Genomic DNA, 20,377 nt, shown 5'->3' with positions numbered 1-20,377 from the left:
GATCAAGTCTTTGTGCGAGAAGCAATGCCTTGTTTGAGTGTAGCTTTGTGGCATTGTGCGGAGATTAAAAAAAAAAAGAAACAAGAAAGAAAAAGACGTCGCTGGATATTCTTTGTTCACATGGCCTGCCTTAGGGTGGCCTGGAAATCCTGGCACTCCACATCTAAAAATACATGTATACAGCAATAAACAGAAGATATAACTATGCTTAGCTTTGATTAGATGCTAAATGTTTCACAACCCTGATCTTCGGCTCCAGACTCATCTCTACCCAATATCCCCCGGTCAAATAGCGTCTCGCAAATCCATCTCGGATCTTTTCATAGCATTCAACTCCTTTGTCGCCGGCGAGCCATTTGATTGCATCAATTTCGATACTACTGCTGTGGAAATGGTCCCCAGTACGCAGCTGCGGCTGTTCGCTATCGGATGGTTTGATCAGTTTGAACCCGGCAAATCCGGTAATCGTGTCTATGACTTGCCATGACTCAGGGTCCGCAGAATGGGATCTGAGCTCCGCGAGTTCATTGTCTTCGACGAGTGCGTAGTCGATGTTTGACCAAAAAGTCGGTGTGGACTTGAGAGTCGAGTTCTCGGTTTTGTCGTAGGTCCATTTCGTCGTTGCTGCGTCTGTGTCTTCTTGTGGCTGTTGAAGGAATCGAGTGACTCCGGTTTGACAGGCGAGATTTCCCATGTATAGAACGACGTGTGACGGGGTGCCCTGGCCGTGGAAATGGACTCTCTGAATGGCCTGTGCACCTGGATAATTTGCCGAAGAGATTGGTAGAAGGACGAGGTTTGATACCACGAGGGAGCCAAGTGTTGATAGGACTAGTGAAAGGGACAGAATACGGTATAAGGTTGACTTCCTACGTCGTATCCATATGTATGCCGCGCCTTGAGCTGCGGCCGCCGTTAATGCGGGAATGATATAGATGATGAACCGCCATTCCTTGTGAGGCTGTATACTGTAGATGGCAACAAAGACCAACGAAGGGACGAGTAGCGATAAAGATGTCGGTCTTGTTGCATCCGCTAGTAGAGATACAGGGATACCCACTAGCCAACTTAACGGGTTTAGGAGAAGACGAGGAAGAGCATTGACAAAGTAAAAGTACCAAGGATCGACACCCCAGGCGGAGGCTTGCCCGGACACGACATTGAACTTGAATGCGTTGAACTCGGGCCAGAGGGGAAATTCTTGCCAGAAGTACGAGTCAATGACAACAGTTGCCGTGAGGCCGACGAGCAATCCAATGATCCCTGCTGGCAGAATGTCTTGTTGGATGCGAATGCGTCGGCTAAGGAGAAAGTAGGCGGTGTTTGTTGCTAGTAGTAAGGCAAGCTCGGAACGAAATATGATGCCAGTCACGGTGAAGAGAATGAGAGAGAGACGGTATCTACAGTTACCAGACGAGGTGGAAGACTTGTTGCTGGCATTAGGGCAGGGGAGAAGAAGTCGCAACGCAATGGTGGCTGTATTGATTGTTAGACCCAGTAGGCATCGAGCAAATCATTCAATCCGCACAGACGTACTCAGACCAAAGGCAAACATATTTGACAACGTCCGCGATGCATAGTAAGCGACATGGAACTGACTGGCCTGGAAAATCAGATACCAGTACGCCGTCGCACTGCCAAAAGCCTTCTGCAACCCACGCGCGTAGGAATTCAAGGACAAGGCATTGAAGAGGCCGAGAATGGCGCGGGCTCCATTTTGTAGATTCCGGTTAGACTAAACTATGATTACGTGCTGCTGTAGTTCACACACCTAGAAATTGCCGGTCAACATGCTCATGGAGCCATACAATAGGCCACGACGCACTAGCGAGACCTAGCGCTCCAATAAAGGTCCGGGGGACAGCCCCTGGGAAGCTGAAATGGTCATAATTAGACCTGAATTGGCTCGCAACAGCTGCAGAGTCAAGACGAAGAGGCGAAGGGATCCCGTATGTTAAGATGTCGTGCGTTGCCTGGATGTGGAACGACTCTTCGACTTTGGTGTATGGCGCGGCGAGCAGATGTATGAGGATGACGGCGGGGAGAAGGGAGTAGAACACGACATCTGGAGATGGATTCAATAAAGAGTTCCAGCGGTGACAATTCAAAGCAGTAATTTACCTGTTAATCTTGCCATTTTGTCATTGCATCGTTGCTACGTGTAAGCTGGACGAACGTGAACATGAATGACTATGAGCTCTTATCGATAAGCGCAACAAACAGAGCAAACACGTCATCCGCAACCAACCTGGCCAGCTGCGCAACCACAATCAATGACTGAAAAACAATATCCAGCATAACTATTAATTCTCTCTCAGCCACCTTTGCCTAAATAAATGCAACTCTCCTTCGACTTTTGAATCACAATGTTCCTCTTCGGCTTTGGCAAGCTCATATACGGTCCGCATTTCCCACACTAGCATCTGATTCGTTTACTGACTGACTGACTGACCGATCGGAATAGTAACGGTACTCCTCATAAACGCCGTAGCGGTATTATCAGAAGACAGATTCCTTGCGAGAAGTAACCTTGCCCGCTCTCACCATTTGGTCATTCGTCTCTAATATGACGTTCTGTTTAGTTGGCTGGGGTCGCGCACAACAAGAGCCCGGTTTCGGATCGAGTTACGACAACACGAGCATAAAAGCGAGGACGGTTAATTTGATTACTAGTGTGAGAACGGTGATGCGAAGTATGTTGTTTTTTACCGATGCTAGTTGAGTGTTGGTCGAACATATGCTAATCTTCCGTTGAATAATGTAGTACCGCTAATTGTGATAAATACGGTCATCATTATTTACGAGTTGATATTGGGATGATCATTGCCGAGCGTCAATCAGTTTATACATCGAGGATATCATGATCTAGTCCATAGCTTAGGACTGTTTATGTCTATTGTCTGAAGCGTTAGGGTCTCTGTTCGGTTGCCACCTCATTGCGTTTTCTTCTCCGGGATGGCCTTATGCGCATACCCAGGACTAAGTGAACGAGCATAACTATTTTACGGCCTTGATATTGTCAGATGATATAATTAGGTACAGGCAGCATGTTAATCCTTAGCGAGGGCAGGATTGAACAAGGGTTGTATGTGAGGTCGAAAACTATATATCCAAATTCATGCATAGTTCAGTCCTGGGTAATGGCTTCAACAATAGCTTTTGCTGTTACCTCTGGGGCCAACGTCGGTGCGTAATGGTGTTCGTCGATAGTCACCGTTGAGACCTTCTTTGCATTTCTCTGCTTCAACTTTTCCACCCATACCTGCTGGTATTCAACTGGAATGATATTATCTTTGGTAGTGTAGATATAAGTGACGGGAACATGGTCGACGGCCGTATAGTTTGGCGGATCAAGGAAACTCAGGGTTGACTGGCACTTGAGTTTTCGTGCCAGATCCAAAGCCACATCTGAGGGCAGTCCTGGGAAAAAGACTGGGGCAGCGGCGTCTGCGTCGATATGCATGAAGTCTCCCTGGAATAATGTCAGTTTCATAATCATCCTTTACCTAGGTATACAATTTAACATGCTCGTAACTAAGAGACAGACTCACCAATATTTTGATATTCTGGCCTAATTGACCTCCCATAGCCTCCAAAGGCGCCTGTCCAATATCTGGCAAGACAGACGCCAGATACACCATCCTGACAGCACCGCCTGCATCTGCTCCTGCTGCTTGACGCTCCGGCTTGGTGACAGATTTGACGCTCTGCGTTGCCACAGCGCCGCCAAATGAGTGACCAACAATGACAATGTCTTTGCCCTGGCTGGACAGGGCTTCAACGATGCCACGGAAATAGGCGGCATCTTCTTGTAGTGTAGCTGGCTTTTCAGGCGGGGATCGACTCGCGGATTGTAGTGCGCCCACGATGACTTCGAAGCCGTGCTCCTTCTGGAGGATGGAGGAGAGAGAATCATAGAATTCTGGGCCGGTGAAGGAACCGGGTACGATGACAATGGCAGGTTTGGACATTTTGGCTGCTTCTTTCTTTGTATTGGGCTTTGGTTTTATATATTGACAATTCATCAATCAATTGAACCATGAGCCCTATTTATAATACTTGTTCTACCATAGTTATTACAAATCAACTGGTAATTAGTATTCGTCCTAAATAAAAACATGTCAGAAATGTAGCTTTTTTCAACCTCAATTGCCAGATAATGTATGTAGCATTTGTCAGCGGGGCTTGTTGTGCTGCGGGCTTTCTGACAGACTGACATGTCAGAAAAATTTCCGTTTCGGGTAATTCTAGGTACATGCGAGAAATTCTAGTGACAACGATGCTGAACTGACAATCTCGTGTTGAGATGCGATAATATTGACTGCTGAGAGGCCTCACAAGGAGATATCCTGATCACCAAGGGGTGCTTGAATACATAGTTCAGTATCTTAATGATAATAAAATAATTCTTCCGAAATGCAATACATTGATACATAAGTTACATACGTGCAGCAACATATACCTCGTACTATATTTTTCATATCTACAGCTCAGTTGCCCGGAATAAAAATACCATGCTCCGCTCTCAGAGCATACAACTGCTCGCGAGGGCGGCATTTCCTCACATCCTTGAGGCCAGTAATAACCTTAGACCTGGTGCCATTTGACAGCAGTGTCTGCTGCTCCATGGTGTCATCTGCAAAGCACAGAATAGTCTATAGCACCCTTATTAGTGATATTCACAACTTCAACTGCTGGAGGGAACGTTAAATACCTGGCGAAGGTAGTCTAGACAGTGCGGCCAATGCGCGTTATCGTGAAAGTCCATGCCGATGTCGATTCCTTCTTTTGACTGCTGCAAGGCATGTCGTATTGATCCGAGACAGTGCAGCTGATGGAACCTGTTGATTGTTAGATGGCATGCATGCCTGTCCAGCACTGTTGTTGTTCCCCGAAGAAAGAAAGAAAGAAAGAAAAACCCACATGCTAATAGACTCCACCTTGTCAGAATCATCTGTTTTGACAATCGACGAATTGCCCGTCTCCGACCACAAATGGTCGAATGCATGGTCTAAAGTCATGTATTCCTCGCTGGTCCCGAATGCGTTAAGAATCGAATAATCTTCTTGCTGCTGCTGCTGCTGCATTTTCAATGCGGATTGACCCCATATAAACAGACCGACACAGGCCAGTATCAAGGCCAAGTTGAGCAGGGACTGTGAAATTAGAGCAATTACCAGAAGCCGCCGAGATATAGCATCTGAAGGCTGAGGCCCGTCATTTAGTAGGGCATCCTTTTCGGCACCGTCGAAGGAACGGTCCTCGTCGGATTCTGAGTATCTGAGATTCGACATGATAAAACTTAGGTTCACAAGGACTTTTTTTTGGAATTATGAGTGCATACTTGTATGGAATTGAATAGTCGAAATCCTCTTCGCAGCCGCAATCAGTAGAGAGGGGGGTTTAATCTAGTTTTTGAGACGAAGGAAAAACAACGCGTCCGCCTAGTCCGGCGTTGCATCGACTAGCGCTAGAGGATTGTTGGTATATGACTATATATGAGTGTTATTAATAATAGTAGATAAGTAACCAGCGAGCGAATGCTGGCTATTTAAAGGCCCATGTCTTCCAGCTCAAGTGCTTCTTCTCAAGAGTGCCGTCTGTCTATCTACACCAAGTCAAACCCGAACTATAAACAAATCATACCATCATGCAGTGGCGTGTACTCCTTGTCGCGGGGGCATTGATTTCCTCGGCTGTTGCTGGCCCAATTCCTCAAGGTTGGTCTTCAACATTGATGTTTGTTAATTCTAAGTTGGAATACTAACATGAGGATAGAGAAACGAGGGGATGAGATGGTGGGATATGTCACCGGCTACAAGGAAAAGCGAGGGGACGAAATGGTGGGCTACGTCACTGGATACGAGAAGGAGAAGCGAGCAGATGAGATGGTGGGATATGTGACTGGCTATGAGAAGGAGAAGAGGGACGATGAAATGGTGGGATATGTGACTGGATACGAGAAGAAGCGAGGAGACGAGATGGTAGGATATGTCACTGGCTACGAGAAGGCCTAGAAATAGGGCAAAAGCTTGATTACATTAGTCCCTGATTATTGCGGAGACAAGACGACGAAGTTGATGACTTTTGATAAACATCGCATTGAGATTCTCGAATGAATGCAATGGGATATTTACAAGCCCAGACTGCGAAAGGAAGGTGGTATTTGACTATTAACTATTGTCGCAAGTAAGCAAGAGAGATCGTCGAATGTAATAGTTTGGTTGGTGTTGGTGGCGCTTTTAGTTTCGCCTCATTTGGATGATTTACGCTGGCGAACATGTCATTGGGAGAATGGCGCACGATTCTGTTGGTATACCCACAGGTAGATAGATGATCACATAGTAGAAGGGGGTTCTGCAACTCTGCAGCCCTCTACCTAGGTACTTGTCACAAGAATGCCCCATGGCATGACGAAAGTTGAATATGAAGCAATCACAGGAAGAAGACAGTATTCCATTTCTTCAGCCTGAAGATAGCGGCAGTACGGAGAAACATACCACTCACCAGACACCTTTCAGCCGTACCTACTGGCTTTTTGGCATCATCGCTATCCTTCTCGTCACCAATATCATTTCATTATTCGTGGGTAGTCGACTATACCTATGGAGGGGAAATCTTGACCGGGTATGTGCGATTCACACATCACAACACGAAAGTATGTCAGCATTGCGTAGAACTTTTCGCAGATATTCATCTTCTATTAACTAATATTCTTCCTCTAGCCACGCTCCTTCGCGACGTCCATGTCTCATATTCCTCTGTCCCCTTCAATGGCTCGTTCTCAAAGGAGACTATATACCGCCAGCGACCTAGTCCGGAAGTTGATGCGGCATGGCTGGACCTGGGAATTGAATGTAGCTACCACCAGAACCCCCTAGAAACTAAAAGTACTACTAAAAATGTATAAAGATGACCCCCTGATCGTCCCCGATGAGGATGCAGACGCCGCCGGCATCGAGAAAGACCGCTTCCATGTCTCTGAAGTATACGGCGGACCTGGATATCCAGCCTTTGTGGCTGGATTGCACCAGTTGCACTGTCTCGTGGGTTCTGTCTATCCGGACTGTGGTTGGTGAGTTAAACTAATTTCAATGATACTACGCAGAACTTGCTCCGGAAAAGCCTCTATTTCAACGTCGACTATTACCGAGCTCTGCATCGCAATGAGTTCCTGAATCGGGAAGAAACACTACAACTACATATCGGTGTGTATACAACACGTTTCCTGTTCGTTGTTTAATCCAGTAGCGTGGAAACTGAACAGTAGAATGTAGGGCATTGCATAGACGTTATCCGCCAGAGACTGATGTGCACTGCTGATACGGAGTTGCATCCCTACCTGTGGGCTGGCGACCCTCCGCATGTCACACCGGATTTTAATCGAATGTACAAATGTCGGAATTATGATGATATCAGAGAGTATGCAAGACTGAAACAGGCGCAATGGGGGCCAAATGGACCGGATGTTGTGCCGGAGAAGGGAGCCCTTGTGCTGGACGCTATTCCGTGAGGTCTTTTTTTGGGGGACAGTTACACTCTGCGCGTCATGTGACTATGTTCACCCGCAAGCGGTTAGCAGCGCTAGCACCCGGCTCGTCCCTGGTGCACGTGACATCTTGTGACCCTAAAGGTTTATACTAGTGCTGAATTAGGAAGGTCTCCTTGCAGAGCTATATTTTCTAAGAATCCTTATGGTTAGTACTATGTAGTAATTGCAGTCTAGATTAGGAAAAAGTCTCTGATAATCTCAAATATCTTATCACGAAATCATTGCTATATTCAGACATGTTATGGCGTCTGACCGGTGGAGGGTGGAGCTCTTTACCGCGCAGTTGTACGGAATAGCTCCATGGAAACCTGGGGTCTCCATCTGCAACCCCCCCAGAGCTCGAAACGGCGAAAGGCCTCGTCAGCGGCGTGGCACAAGAAGTTGTTGTCGAGCCAAATACAGAGACCTCCAAGGAGCATGCCAGCCCGGTCTCTGCTGACAGGTCCCCGTATAAGGTCAAGGAGGAGCCCCTCCGCAAGCCCAGGAAGACCAAGATCATTGCTATTGCCAGTGCCTTGAATTTTGGACACGAAGTCAACGAGGACAAGTTTCGATATTGATTACGTTTGCTACGGTAAAGAGCCCCATCATCGGCGGGACGTGGTATGAGAATCGCTGTCCGGGATGAGCCTGTGACATCCCTTCGGTCTGTTACCAATTCTCTTGGGCTTCTTCTCCAGAATGGATCCTTTTGTGAGTGAGCCCCCGGGTAGGGGCTTGTTGGCTTCAGCCCGCTGATTGCGCATAGCTACTCCGGAGCTCGTGAGATCCACCGGTACTTCCTGAAGGTTGCGGAAGACTTCGACCTGCTCAAATATTGCCGCGTCAACATCCTAGTCGCGGGGTGTTTCTGGCAGGAAGAGTCGCAAACTTGGCGCGTACGGGTACAAAGAGTGGACCAGCCGGAGATAGTATTCAAAGTACCTAAGTGAGTACCACGGAATCCCTTCCCTTTTCTCGGTCATAGTTTCTGACGGAACCTCACAACTAGCGTCCTTGGGTTGCTCAACCTGTAGCCAAGCGGAGCAGTCTTTACCTGAACGCTGACAGAGCCGAGATAAGGCAGGTCTGGTCTTGCGCCTCTATAACTGGAAAGTCATGTCCTCGTTCCATGAACTGAAACCCTAGTTGGCAGCTCGAGCTTTGTCCGCCTACATATAACAGTTGCTCTATCGGCTGCCTCTTCAGACGTAGATCACAATGGGCCTAGACAACACTGCAGTGCCCGAAGAGAAGAAGTTCGCGGTTGAACCGATTGCAACGCCAACAGAGATTTCCGCAGGCTATTCCATGAAGGCGTAAGTGGAAGACTTCGACGTCGATCCGGCTCTCGAGGCCACTGGCGGTGCCGTCAGAATATTCCCAACGGAGGCAATACCACTTTTGGAGGCATTATTACCAACTCATTCGGCTTCGATTCGCGCACCTCGCTACTTCTTAGTGCTCCCGCCGGCGCGGTTGATGTCGGCAGCAAGCTACTCTTCCCTTGACTCTCTCGGACTACTCCAATAGACAGGACCCTATTCTCCGGCATTGCCATTCTCCTCTCCATGCTGGACGGCATCCTTATGATTGTCATTCCGCTAGAGCATGTCGGGGCCCGCTCCTTTTCGGCTACTATCTGATCGCCACCGCAGACGCGTCATGGTGTCTGGTTATGGTTCTCATATCCAACAGCACCCTCGGCTATACCAAGAAGGTCACCGTCAATAGCGTCCAAATCATCTGCTACACAGCTGGCCACTGGATTGGCCCGCTGACCTTCTGCAGCAGTGATACTCCTGAGTATCGGAACGGCAAGACCGTAGGTGCATATGTCTATGGGGTGCCCGCCCCTTGTCCTCGTAGCAATCTGCCTCGTCAATATCCACGAAAAATAGGCGTCGCGATAAGCTTCAGGCTGAGTCGGGAGTGGACTCGACGGATTATTATAAGCCCCATTTTCGCTATGTCCTGTAAAAGCCGCTCTCTCTTGGTGCCGCCATAGTCGCTATTTATCTCTCAGCAATACGTGTGATTGAATATCTGGTGCCCCTGGAAAGTCGTGTTGTTCAATGGTTTTATATTACTGTGTTTAAAATATTCATGATTAATATCCACTTCTGGTGGCTCTGGCAGAAGAAGATACCTTTGAAGCCTCGCAATGACATAGATCTTTATATAGGGTTTTCCTGAATTCATTTGAGAGAGCATGCTAAAAACTGTAGCTAAAACCAATTGGGTGTTAGTAATGAGGATACCTAGTGTACATGTGTATGCTCCAAAACCGACTCAAGAATGCATACCACAGGGACAATAAACAAGATAGATAATAAAGGAACCCAGTAATCGCGCATACCAGATGCAGAGAGACCCGTATCCTAGAACGCCGTAGTGATGAGGCTCGGACTGTCTTCAGAACCGAGAGGGGTGAAAAGTATGGTAGAGAGTATATAAGACATGATCGCCTGCACAACGTAGTAATGCATCGATGCTATTTTGAAGGCAAGGGAAATAAACTCCATCCAAGTGCAAACAAAGTATATACCAGAATCCAAAAGAAAAAAGACCAAAAGTCGTCATTTTGCCATAACGGAAGGACTAGAGGCAAGTCAACCCAGCAGACTCATCGATTTTTTCCTTATTCCAAACCCCTTCCATTTGTGGTTTCCTTTGTCTCTGTCCGCTTTACCTTTGGGAGGAGAAGGTTCGGGAATATGAGTGGCAGTTCGTGGGATCTCTGGAAGAGCAGCTGACGTGTCTATAGGAACGTCTTCCTCAATGACATGCTCGTGCAGTCTCATATCCGGAGAATTGCCATTCTCAAACAGAAGATCCGAGCGTGGGAATTCCGACGACGCTGCTCTCTTGCCGTTCTCTTTCGGTGACGCAAATCTCTGACTCAAGCTCTTGCTACTTCGTCGGAACCGATTCAAGCCACCTGCCAACATCTTGTGTTGTCCATTCGAGTCCCCGTTTTCTGTTTGGGCCTTTCGGTCTTCTTCGGCCTTCGAGATCTTGCTAAGCTCGCGAGCGGCTTTCAGATCCGCATCTTCGCGTTTGATGTCCTCTCTGCGCTTTGCATCCATCTCCTTTCGCCTTTGCTTCTCAGCCTTTTCTTTCTCCTTCTCAGCCGCTTTTCGTTCCTTTTCTTCTTTGACTCTCTCCTTTCGAGACTGTGTATCGTTTTTCTTCGAAGTCGAGAATGTGGCTGGGTCCAACACTGGCGTCTGCGGGGGAGCTGGAGCCGGGGGACTTGTCGAAAAGGCATGCTCAGGATGAGTTGACATCTGAGGTGCAGTCGGAACGGTTCTCAATGGAGTAAAACGATGTGCTTCCTCTTCGTCGGGCGGGCCCTGGTATGTGTGAATGTGGTCGAGGGGATTCTCATTTCCTTCTCTCAAATCAGAAACACCATTGACAGGGTTGCGGCCTTCTTGTTCTTGTTCTCGTTGCACTGCTTCCAGGGTAGTTTCTTGATAGAACAAGACGTACGCGCAAGCAAGTCCCGGTCGATCCCCGAAAAAGTTTAGCACGTAGCTCTTGTCCACAGGCTCGACCATTTCGTCATCAAACAACAACCAGCCGCGATCTTCAGTCTTAATAATGGATACATAATGTCCGTGATATGGGCCGCCCCCAATATGCACGACGATTGCATAGAGCTCATAAAGACGGTCCGGATCTTCGGCATCGTCTGTAGTATTGAATAAGCGTAGGTGGTACGGATAGACAACGCGGTGAAAAAGCTTTTGTAATCTTTGCAAATCTTCGGTGTACTTGAAACGTTTTAAATGCAGAGCAAGGATCTTAGGTAGTCTCTTTATCTTCATTCGCTTCTCGGCCTCTTGCAAACCACCGCAATTATCGCAATGAAATTTATTCTTCTCGCAGAGCATCTCCTCGGCGGAGAACTTTCGCAAACCAGACGTGACGGATGAGTGCTGTTCTAAATCGACCGACAAATCTAAAAACACCTCGTCTCGTTGGGACACATTTTCGCAAGTCAAGCATTGTGTTTCTGAAGTTAAGGTGCCTTCAAACAATTCATGAACCCAGCGACTTGTATTTGGCGTTTTCGAACCTGTGGAGCCGCCCACTTGAGTAGACGTGGAATATGTAGACGAGTCTGTAACAGTTACAGTCTGCTCAGAATCGGTATTATCGAGGGCAAAAGGGTCATGTTGCTTTGATGATTCGGCTTCTACGTTGGTGACCACTTCGTTCAGCAAAAGGTTCAAAAACTCGTGGGCATCCTGGTGCATCGCGCTACGGAACATCTCGTTTTCACGGCGGAGGATGTCGAGGAAATGCTGCGGCCGAATGACGCCCATTTTCGACTGGCTTGCCACTATGGATTCAAAAAGGTCTTTCAACGAGGTAAATAGCGATTCCGGCATTCCATAACTGGCCGAATTATTTTTGGTCTCGAGAAGCGGCAGGGTCTGAATTGCCACTTTCTTCTTGTATTCGGGGGAGTCTTTATCTTCAGGCTTCTGTGGCTGTGTCGGAGTAACGCCTGCGTTGCGCGATGATGATGGACCAGGGCCATGTTTCGCTTTTGCAGCGGCGGCTTCGGCTTCAAAAAATGCTTCTGGATTTTGGTACTTCAAATTCTTCGCAAGAGCCGTCTCTAGCGATTCTATCGGGGTGCGCTTTGGATAATTGACGACCGATTCTCGAAACGGAACGGAATAATATAGGCATTGTAGAATAGAGTTGCAGTAACTATAAGGCAGATGTAAGTAGAAGGACGCAAGCAAAAGAACAAGTAGGCGGCGCGTACCATGTGTTTCCATACTAGAGCGTTCATCGTCAGCGTGATACTTCAGATAAAAGAGATCAATTGTTAAGCATTATCACTCACATTTTCCATGCCAAAAAACTTATCGCTGCCATCGTTTCGCACGGGACCGGAGTCCATCAGCATTTTCTCGAGCGGGGTGATTGGTAAGGCATGGCCGTCCTTTTTTGGAGATGATATAGTCGATGTGGGTGATAGCGGGCCCTGTGTGAAGTTTTGGGACGAGTCAGTAAATGCTGTGCTCCCTCGCGAAATGAATGTCACAACAACGCACTGCCGCTACAAGGCATGGCATAGACGAGTGCTCAACGAAGAGGGTAAGCAGCCGGGCAATTGAACATACATTGTTGGACCTCAGATTCTTGAAGAAAGACCCCATCTTTTTTATCCGCTTGCCCTTAATTCGCACTCATCGAGTATGTGTTCCAGACAGCACCAGAGGTCGGGCGTCCTCAACGGGTAGGTGTGGTTCCGCGATGGACCGCGCGGGCTGTAGGCTTCGGTGTTTCAGAGCACCGCACCAGATAGACGCACTCTGGCAGAGCCGGAATGAGACAAGGAAGGGGGAGAGAAACTGGCCGGTCGCAGACAATGAATATATGGCGGAAGGGGGGGGCGGACAGTAGAGGTCCAGCGAGCAGTGAATGGCGGGCGGCCGCTCGAAGAATGAATGGAATGGACGTCGGCTTCGTAGGGATGCGCGGCCCTGGGCTGGAGAGCTTTCCGGCAGAGTTCCGTGAGGGCAATTCAGTAACAGAGGGGAATTGGGGCGCGATAAAGATACAGGTACAGAGGGAAGCGATGCGAGATGCGTATATGGGGAGATGAGAAGAAAGAGAGAGCGAGGCAGAGAGATACGGCGCAGGTACTCTCGGCTGGCAGGCGTGGATGGGATGGGGGAAGGAAGGCGGCGTGCAAGCCCGGACATAAGCACGGGGTCCGGAGTAGGCCTGCCAAAATTAATTAAAATCCACAAATACTTGGTAGGGGAAATACGGTAACTTAGTTAACTAGTTAGTTAACTATGATTGTTAATACGTATTAATACACAATTGTATCGAAGTTTTCCTCTGGATCCTCTCGTTCCTATCATGCTTGCATACACATACATAGTCAATACAGGGAGGATCGTATCACGAACTGTGAAGACGAGCCTCAACGAAGCGTATTCGGTACCGCGTCGTACGGGCCGGGTGATGTCTCTCCACAATTCATTTGACCTTGACACTACAACTTCCGCGTAAGTAGCTTCGTCGCATGCTTCGTCGCATGCTTCGTTTTCTTGCAGTGTAACTTGGAGTTGACGGTGACGACAGAAGCTGCCGATCTCTTCTGGAAAGGCGCCTAACAACGGCTATACGAGCCTAGTGTAACCCCGCAGAGCGAGATCCGACACGACTCTATGCAAATGCCAGTGGCTGTAGCGCTGTCAAATGACCCCGGCAACGAACACTCAGTACTCAATAATAAGCAGCGGTCAAGTCGAAGTAAACCAGATGCTTCAGGATAGTGACAAAAGCTCCGAGCGCTGGCACTAACCAGCCGGGCGGGGCATGGCTGAGGCGCGCCTTGCCCGATCGGCAATGCCACGCGAGACACATGGGTGCTGGGCTGCGGGCGGTGCGCCGTGATTGGCTGGCAGCTTCCCAGCCTATCCTTAGCCTGGACGTTACGGAATTCTCCGTCAGTAAGTATGCCTAGTCAGAACGCATAACGTACGTACTACTTACTGTAGACCTGACCCCTCACTTCCAGCTCCTGGATACCACCCTGCGTCCGGAACAACAGGATTCCATCTGCCGGCGGCGTAGACCCTGACTGGAGAGAACGGACAAAAGGCCTCAGCGGCTAACCGTTTCCTGGCTGGCTCGACGTTTCCGTGAGCCACGGGAAGCATAGGATTCAGTAGCTCGTATATCCAGGCGTCGGTAATTACATTATCTGCGCCGCTGAAACAGGTAGGTAGTTTCGTCTACCCCAGCTTTTTGGGTCAATCAGCCCAGGATGATACAAAGGGCCGTTGCTTTGATGCGGGGTCATATACGACGTGTAGATATTTCAGGGTAGTCTGTCCTGTCTTCGCAGCACGTAAAGAATGCTGGAACTTGCAACGTACGTCGGTTTGAGTACGTTCCAAGTTGGCCCAACTTCAGCGGATTCAAGGCTGGCTAGCCCTAAGCCCTAACTCCGGGCCGCATTGGTCAAGGCGGTCTGCAGACCAGCCAGTCTTGCCTGGGGGAGGAAAATGAGTCAGTCGGGCAAGAGCATCAAACAAGAAGAGTCAACAGAGTCTCAATTGTCTGCGACCACTCGCACTAGCAAGTGTTCATGCGGTGATTATTTCGGCCATCTCCCCTGCAGCTTCAGCTTCTCCGTTTCCGGTCAGCCTCTCGTGCGCGTCCCTTGTATATGCAGGCCGTGACTTCGTGCGTCGCGCGCAGAACCAGACCTGCTGCTGCCCGGTTTCGGTGGGGGGAGGCACTGGTGGGGTCAAGAAATTTTGGGCAGAGGGACAACAACAGAAGAACCATCTCCCTCTCTGCTAACCCCTCCTCTCCTCCAGACCTCACAATGGGCAAAGAAAAGTCCTCCTTTAACCTGAAAACCCCCAAGGGCACCAGGGACTGGTCCGGGGCCGACACCCTCATCCGCGATCGTATTTTCACCACCATCAGCAATGTCTTTCGACGTCACGGCGGGACCGCCCTCGATACCCCTGTTTTCGAACTGCGAGACATCCTAGCGGGCAAATACGGCGAAGACTCCAAGCTGATCTATGACTTGCAAGACCAGGGTGGCGAGCTCTGCTCTCTGCGTTATGACTTGACCGTCCCCTTCGCGCGATGGCTGGCCATGAACCCCGAGGTGCGCAGCATCAAGCGCTACCACATTGCCAAGGTCTACCGTCGAGACCAACCAGCCGTTGCCAAGGGACGCATGAGGGAGTTCTATCAGTGCGACTTTGACGTTGCCGGTGCCAATTTCGACCCCATGGTGCCTGACGCAGAGGTCTTGAAGATTGTCAACGAGGTTTTTGAGGATCTCGGTTGGAATGGGAAATTTACCATCAAGATCAACCACCGAAAGGTCCTCGACGGGCTGTTCGAAGTGTGCGGTGTTCCCCAGGACAAGATTCGACCGATTTCGAGCGCTGTCGACAAGCTGGATAAACTCCCCTGGGCCGACGTGCGGAAAGAGATGGTGGAGGACAAGGGTCTCCCCGCCGAAGCTGCGGATAATATTGAGAAGTATGTTAGCAAGAAGGGCAGAAAGGACCTCCTCGAAGAACTGCTGCGTGACGAGGCTTTGATGGCCAATGCGTCTGCCAAACAAGGTATCGAGGAAATGGGACTCTTGATGGAATATCTCGAAGCGTTCGGCGTGCTAGATACTATTTCCTTTGACCTGAGTCTGGCTCGTGGCTTGGATTACTACACAGGTGTCATCTATGAGGTTGTCACAGAAGGCTCGGCACCCGCATCGTCGGCGCGGGCAGCACCGGAGGCGGAAAAACTACAAAAATCAGGAAAGAAGGCCAAGGCTGCCTCAGGCGATGATGATGATCGGTCTAATGATCCGACAGTCGGCGTTGGCAGCATTGCAGCCGGTGGTCGATACGATAATCTCGTGGGCATGTTCTCTCCAAAGGCACAGATACCTTGTGTCGGCATTTCATTTGGAGTCGACCGCATATTTTCCATCACCAAGGCTCGCATAGAGCGAGAAAAGAATACCGAGGCTCGTAACAACGAAGTTGACGTTTACGTGATGGCCTTTGGAGGGAAGGGATTCACGGGCATGCTTAAAGAGCGCATGGATATCTGCAAGACGTTATGGAGTGCAGGTGTCAAGGTAAGTTTTTATATCTTAAGCTGTTTCTCTCGCTGCCAAAGGACAAGTCTTAACGATGTGATTTACAGGCCGAATTCTCATATAAACTCAAGCCCAAGCTCCCGCAGCAATTCAAGGCTGCCGAGACGTCAGGAATCCCCTTTGCCATCATTCTGGGCGAAGAGGAACTGGCCGCAGGCCAAGTGAAGATCAAGGAAATGGGTCTTCCCGAGGGCCACCCAGAGAAAGAAGGAGTATCAGTCGATATCAAGAACTTAGTTGACGAAGTCAAGCTACGAATAGACAAGAAGAGCAAGGGTACAACGACAACGAATGTCGTTGCAGACGCCACTGCGGCGGTTGCAGATTTATCTGTGAAGACGGAAGATGCAGGCGTTTAAATAGTTCTGTGTCCCAAAGTCAAGCTTTTTTTTTTCTCTCGCATATACCATACCATTACTCATGACGTGCATGGACCAGTCAGATGAAAAAAAAGAAAAATTCAAAGGGAGCCAATGATAAACAGGTGCAACAAAAAATTAGCAAATAATCAGGTTTAATTAGAGTAGGTGCGTGAACTCTTAACTAGTTAATAGTATACAAAAAAAAAACACTATGATACAAACCAACAATAGAAAGGAAACTAGGGCAGATTAATCAGCCTGCTTCATAACAAACCCCTTCAACCAAGGCACGCGATCAATGATATCCAATCCCACACTTCGAGCCATAGCCACAGGCCCATTACCGGGGACATTGTACAGTTTGTGAAGCAAATCGCACATTCCGCCTATCTTGGTGTTGGATGCGTAGCGCGCAGACATGTAGGGTTCAAGGGATAGGTAGTCGCCGATATCCATGCCGTGGTTGATAGCGTATTCGATTGTGTTTGCGAGTGCGCTAACGTCGCCGATACCGAGGTTTAGGCCCTGGCCGGCGAGCGGGTGGATGACGTGTGCTGCGTCGCCGACGAGGGCGATGCGCGGCGAGATGTAGGAGGAGGCGTGTCGGAAGCGTAGGGGGAAGGATGCTGTGCTACCCCGTTGCACGGATGTGACTAGCGGTGGAATCTGGGGCGGTTGAGGCGTGTGCTGGAGACGCCAGTTGAGTTCGTTTTCGTGCTGGGTTTCTGTGGTTGTGTGTGACGACGACGACGATGATGGGTCGAGGGAGAGCATGTAGTTTAGATCGGTCATTGACAGGCGGAATGCTGCATTGATCATGGCTATGAATGCTGCTTCCGGTAGGGATTTTAGGTATGCTGCGTTTTCAATTTTGGTAGACCACACCAGTGTCGCCTTGTTGTTGGGGAGTGGGAGTAGGGCAATTGGTCCTCCAAGCGAGGGAAGAAAACGCTGGTATGCGGTACGAGGACTGCTACTTTGAGAGACTGAAGAAGTGGCAGTGGTAGAATCTTCTGCAAGAGATAATGTTGCGACAACTCCATGTCGCTGGTAGTCCCATCCGTTGGTTGTTATATCTGCAAACGATCGCACGGGGCTGTTGATGCCATCTGCACCAACAAGCAACCGGGCGGCGATAGGACCAAGTGTGTGGTTCAAGGGAGACGATGACGAGGGAGTTGCAGAAAAAGATACAACAGGCCAGGCGGACAGATCCGGGCCATCTACACTCTTAGAGCCGTTCTCAATTGATGAGACCATGGTATTGGAGAAGATTGACAGAGAGCCACTGTCTTGTTTCTTTTCTTCTTCCAACTCCTGAATCCGCGCGAGAAGTCCACGGACAAGATTTGCATTCTCCGTCATCGTGGCCACGGAGCGAACATCTTCAAACGGCGATGTGTCCACGGACCAGTCAAAGGATATCTTGGACCCGGTCTGCCCATCCCAGACTTGCATTTCCTGGTATGGTTGAACGCGAGAGCTATCGACATGTTTCCAAGCGCCAATTTTCTGCAAGAACGAAATCGAGGTTGGCGTGAGACTGCTGCACCGATTGGAGAAATCGCTAGACGGGGGAAGATTCCAGGTTCGCGATTTATTCAGGTCCTGGCCCTCGACTAACGCAATTCTGAGCTTGGATGTGACCGGCGACGCTCCTTTGAGTTTGTTAGATATAATTTCCTTTTTCGCTTAGTTCAATTTTGTAGACATCATACGGAGAGCTGCTACTAGAGCAAGGCCAGCAGGGCCCCCGCCAACGCAGACGACATCGTAGATGTCGGGGGTAGTTGTTTGGGCATTGGCGTTGGACGAGAAAGCTCGTCGGGCGCCTCTTTGTATATTAGACCGGCATGACGGGCAGACGTAGCTGCGTAGCAGCGATTGATTGAGTGCCCGCATCGTGAGTCGCCGTCCGGTGTTTGTTCTAGTTGAGCTTTTGTTTGCGGAGATTATGCGGTGATGCCATCAGGTGATGTTCTGCCTGAGGCAGCACTCTACCCGCCAGCATCCATCGCCGTCACTCCATTTCTTCCCTTTCTTCTTTCCTTAACTGCGCCAGACAATCAGTCCCTTCAACTGCCATCAAGTCAGCAAGTGCTGGTGATATCTAACTATCCTCTTTGCTGCATCATCTAGTGCTTCACTGACTCAATACAGCTAGCCTATCTCATCGATCCTAAATAATTCACCGAGCTGAAAAGACCTAAAAGGACTTGCATATGATCCATGCAGCACCCAGAATATGGACGTATGCAATCCCGAGATTACACGCCATTTCCCCTTCTATATTTAGATGCTGCCAGCCTCCAGGGTATGAGTTTCTCAGGTAGTGTTCTAGGACTGCTGACACAGCCACCGCACTTGGCTATGCAACGCCTCGCCTCTATACGGAGTACATATTCAACTACCACATGTCTGTCTGCATGAATGGCTGCATGCATGCAAATTTCAGGTTCGACCATCACCGCTTAGGTCTGTTTTTTTTTTTTGTCGGGCGAGGATCGCCCAGGCTTTAGCTGTTCCAATAACTTGCCACCAATTACCCATCCTTTATATACACACCTGCGACCTCATGGGGCCGGTTTTTCCTGCCTCTGTAGATGAAGGTTCATTTTGGATTTCTATATTTACCCTACCTAGCCCAGCTGAAGAGTAAGTATGCTGCAGCTCATGCAGATTCGTTCTATTTTTGTCTGGCCCGATATTCTTTGACTGTAACGATTCCTCGTCTGCTACATAGTCCATGCATGCATTTATATAGTGGTTACTGCATGAAATATGCCCGAAAGTAAGTGCACTGCATGCACTTTGCAAAAGGTGGCATGCACCGTAGCGGCATAGCCTATGGCCGATGTATTCTCCGGAATACCCTCACAATACTCTAATCCATCGACGTGTTCACTTGGGAAACGATAGCGAAGCAAACATTTATTTTATAAGGCTCTGATGTTCAGCCCCGGAAGTCAGCTTGAAAGAAATGTTAGAAGATGGATTTTCGACCCATAACTACCTAAGCCCTAGTCCAAGTTTAGGCAGGCTAGCCAGGAATATCGCGTCACAAAGCGACTAGTATTCGGTCTTTCTGTTCTATATTCCTTCCAAATCATTTTACGTTGCCAATCGAGCAATGGACAGGCCAACTCTGCACTCGAATTTCACTGGACCGTTCGCCGACAAAAAGACCACCACATCGGCGGCCACCGCTACCACAGCAGCCACAACAGAAACTACCACAAGCTCACGGGCCAGTTCTAATGCTAATGCAAACGCCAATGTTCTATCTACATCAGCAATCCAATACGATCACGAAACCTATCTGGAGCTCTTAGCCGGGCAAAGTACTCATGTCGAAAAGACAGCTAGCCAAGTATACAGAGAGGTTAGTGCTATATTCCTCCCTCCCCTCATCTTCAATATAGATGCGAAAGCTTTGAATAAACCCCTTTACGAGTCAATGGCAAACTTTTTGTTGGTTTCTTTCTTTTCGTTTTTATATTGTAGGAACGCGCACGCAAGTTGAGTCTGAGAGCTCAAGATCCGGCCGTTTTGACGGGTCCGTTGGATTTGGAGATTGATGTCTTCGGGGGCGATTCGACGCGGTATGCGTATATGCATGGGCATGGGAAGGGGGATGCGAACAGGAAGTAACTGAGATTTGGCCACTCTTTAAGTATTGGGGGAATGGGAGATTAAATGCCTTGGTAGGCAACCGATGCCCATTGTTTAGGGCTAGGAGGTACAATATGAATGACTGCTGATTAGCAGAATCACTTGTCATGTAAAGCAGATAAAACATGTACTGAA

General features: G+C 48.9%; 10 protein-coding genes across 10 annotated transcripts; 5 read left to right on the top strand and 5 right to left on the bottom strand.

The window, feature by feature from the left end:
• Positions 1-208: 208 nt before the first annotated feature.
• UA08_04853 (hypothetical protein) lies at positions 209-2,137 on the bottom strand (the record flags this gene model as incomplete). Its single annotated transcript, XM_020267167.1, has 4 exons — positions 209-1,476; positions 1,537-1,710; positions 1,772-2,065; positions 2,122-2,137. The coding sequence occupies 4 exons, from the start codon at positions 2,135-2,137 to the stop codon at positions 209-211; spliced, it is 1,752 nt and encodes a 583-aa protein (XP_020120350.1).
• A 990-nt stretch (positions 2,138-3,127) lies between these two features.
• Positions 3,128-3,971, bottom strand: UA08_04852 (hypothetical protein; the record flags this gene model as incomplete). Its single annotated transcript, XM_020267166.1, has 2 exons — positions 3,128-3,472; positions 3,552-3,971. 2 exons carry the CDS (start codon positions 3,969-3,971, stop codon positions 3,128-3,130), a joined length of 765 nt encoding a protein of 254 aa, XP_020120053.1.
• Positions 3,972-4,490: 519 nt separating this feature from the next.
• UA08_04851 (hypothetical protein) lies at positions 4,491-5,294 on the bottom strand (the record flags this gene model as incomplete). The annotated part of the gene is made up of 3 exons (XM_020267165.1): positions 4,491-4,655; positions 4,715-4,841; positions 4,924-5,294. The coding sequence occupies 3 exons, from the start codon at positions 5,292-5,294 to the stop codon at positions 4,491-4,493; spliced, it is 663 nt and encodes a 220-aa protein (XP_020120351.1).
• Positions 5,295-5,650: 356 nt separating this feature from the next.
• Positions 5,651-7,513, top strand: UA08_04850 (hypothetical protein; the record flags this gene model as incomplete). The annotated part of the gene is made up of 7 exons (XM_020267164.1): positions 5,651-5,720; positions 5,779-5,984; positions 6,442-6,658; positions 6,726-6,857; positions 6,913-7,075; positions 7,126-7,208; positions 7,278-7,513. 7 exons carry the CDS (start codon positions 5,651-5,653, stop codon positions 7,511-7,513), a joined length of 1,107 nt encoding a protein of 368 aa, XP_020120352.1.
• A 181-nt stretch (positions 7,514-7,694) lies between these two features.
• UA08_04849 (hypothetical protein) lies at positions 7,695-8,112 on the top strand (the record flags this gene model as incomplete). Its single annotated transcript, XM_020267163.1, has 2 exons — positions 7,695-7,697; positions 7,849-8,112. 2 exons carry the CDS (start codon positions 7,695-7,697, stop codon positions 8,110-8,112), a joined length of 267 nt encoding a protein of 88 aa, XP_020120353.1.
• A 640-nt stretch (positions 8,113-8,752) lies between these two features.
• On the top strand, positions 8,753-9,064 carry UA08_04848 (hypothetical protein; the record flags this gene model as incomplete). The annotated part of the gene is made up of 2 exons (XM_020267162.1): positions 8,753-8,850; positions 8,908-9,064. The coding sequence occupies 2 exons, from the start codon at positions 8,753-8,755 to the stop codon at positions 9,062-9,064; spliced, it is 255 nt and encodes an 84-aa protein (XP_020120054.1).
• A 1,079-nt stretch (positions 9,065-10,143) lies between these two features.
• Positions 10,144-12,461, bottom strand: UA08_04847 (putative ubiquitin carboxyl-terminal hydrolase creB; the record flags this gene model as incomplete). Its single annotated transcript, XM_020267161.1, has 3 exons — positions 10,144-12,259; positions 12,318-12,331; positions 12,399-12,461. The coding sequence occupies 3 exons, from the start codon at positions 12,459-12,461 to the stop codon at positions 10,144-10,146; spliced, it is 2,193 nt and encodes a 730-aa protein (XP_020120354.1).
• A 2,445-nt stretch (positions 12,462-14,906) lies between these two features.
• UA08_04846 (Histidine--tRNA ligase, mitochondrial) lies at positions 14,907-16,567 on the top strand (the record flags this gene model as incomplete). The annotated part of the gene is made up of 2 exons (XM_020267160.1): positions 14,907-16,187; positions 16,256-16,567. 2 exons carry the CDS (start codon positions 14,907-14,909, stop codon positions 16,565-16,567), a joined length of 1,593 nt encoding a protein of 530 aa, XP_020120315.1.
• A 252-nt stretch (positions 16,568-16,819) lies between these two features.
• UA08_04845 (hypothetical protein) lies at positions 16,820-18,472 on the bottom strand (the record flags this gene model as incomplete). Its single annotated transcript, XM_020267158.1, has 2 exons — positions 16,820-18,228; positions 18,289-18,472. 2 exons carry the CDS (start codon positions 18,470-18,472, stop codon positions 16,820-16,822), a joined length of 1,593 nt encoding a protein of 530 aa, XP_020120314.1.
• Positions 18,473-19,700: 1,228 nt separating this feature from the next.
• On the top strand, positions 19,701-20,221 carry UA08_04844 (hypothetical protein; the record flags this gene model as incomplete). Its single annotated transcript, XM_020267157.1, has 2 exons — positions 19,701-19,952; positions 20,075-20,221. The coding sequence occupies 2 exons, from the start codon at positions 19,701-19,703 to the stop codon at positions 20,219-20,221; spliced, it is 399 nt and encodes a 132-aa protein (XP_020120304.1).
• Positions 20,222-20,377: the final 156 nt, after the last annotated feature.

The sequence above is a fragment of the Talaromyces atroroseus genome (assembly GCF_001907595.1).
Source record: "Talaromyces atroroseus strain IBT 11181 chromosome Unknown scaffold_5, whole genome shotgun sequence".
Lineage (NCBI taxonomy): Eukaryota > Fungi > Ascomycota > Eurotiomycetes > Eurotiales > Trichocomaceae > Talaromyces > Talaromyces atroroseus.
The sequence above is the reverse complement of the archived record's forward strand: the minus strand, read 5'-3'. Positions and strand labels throughout refer to the sequence as shown.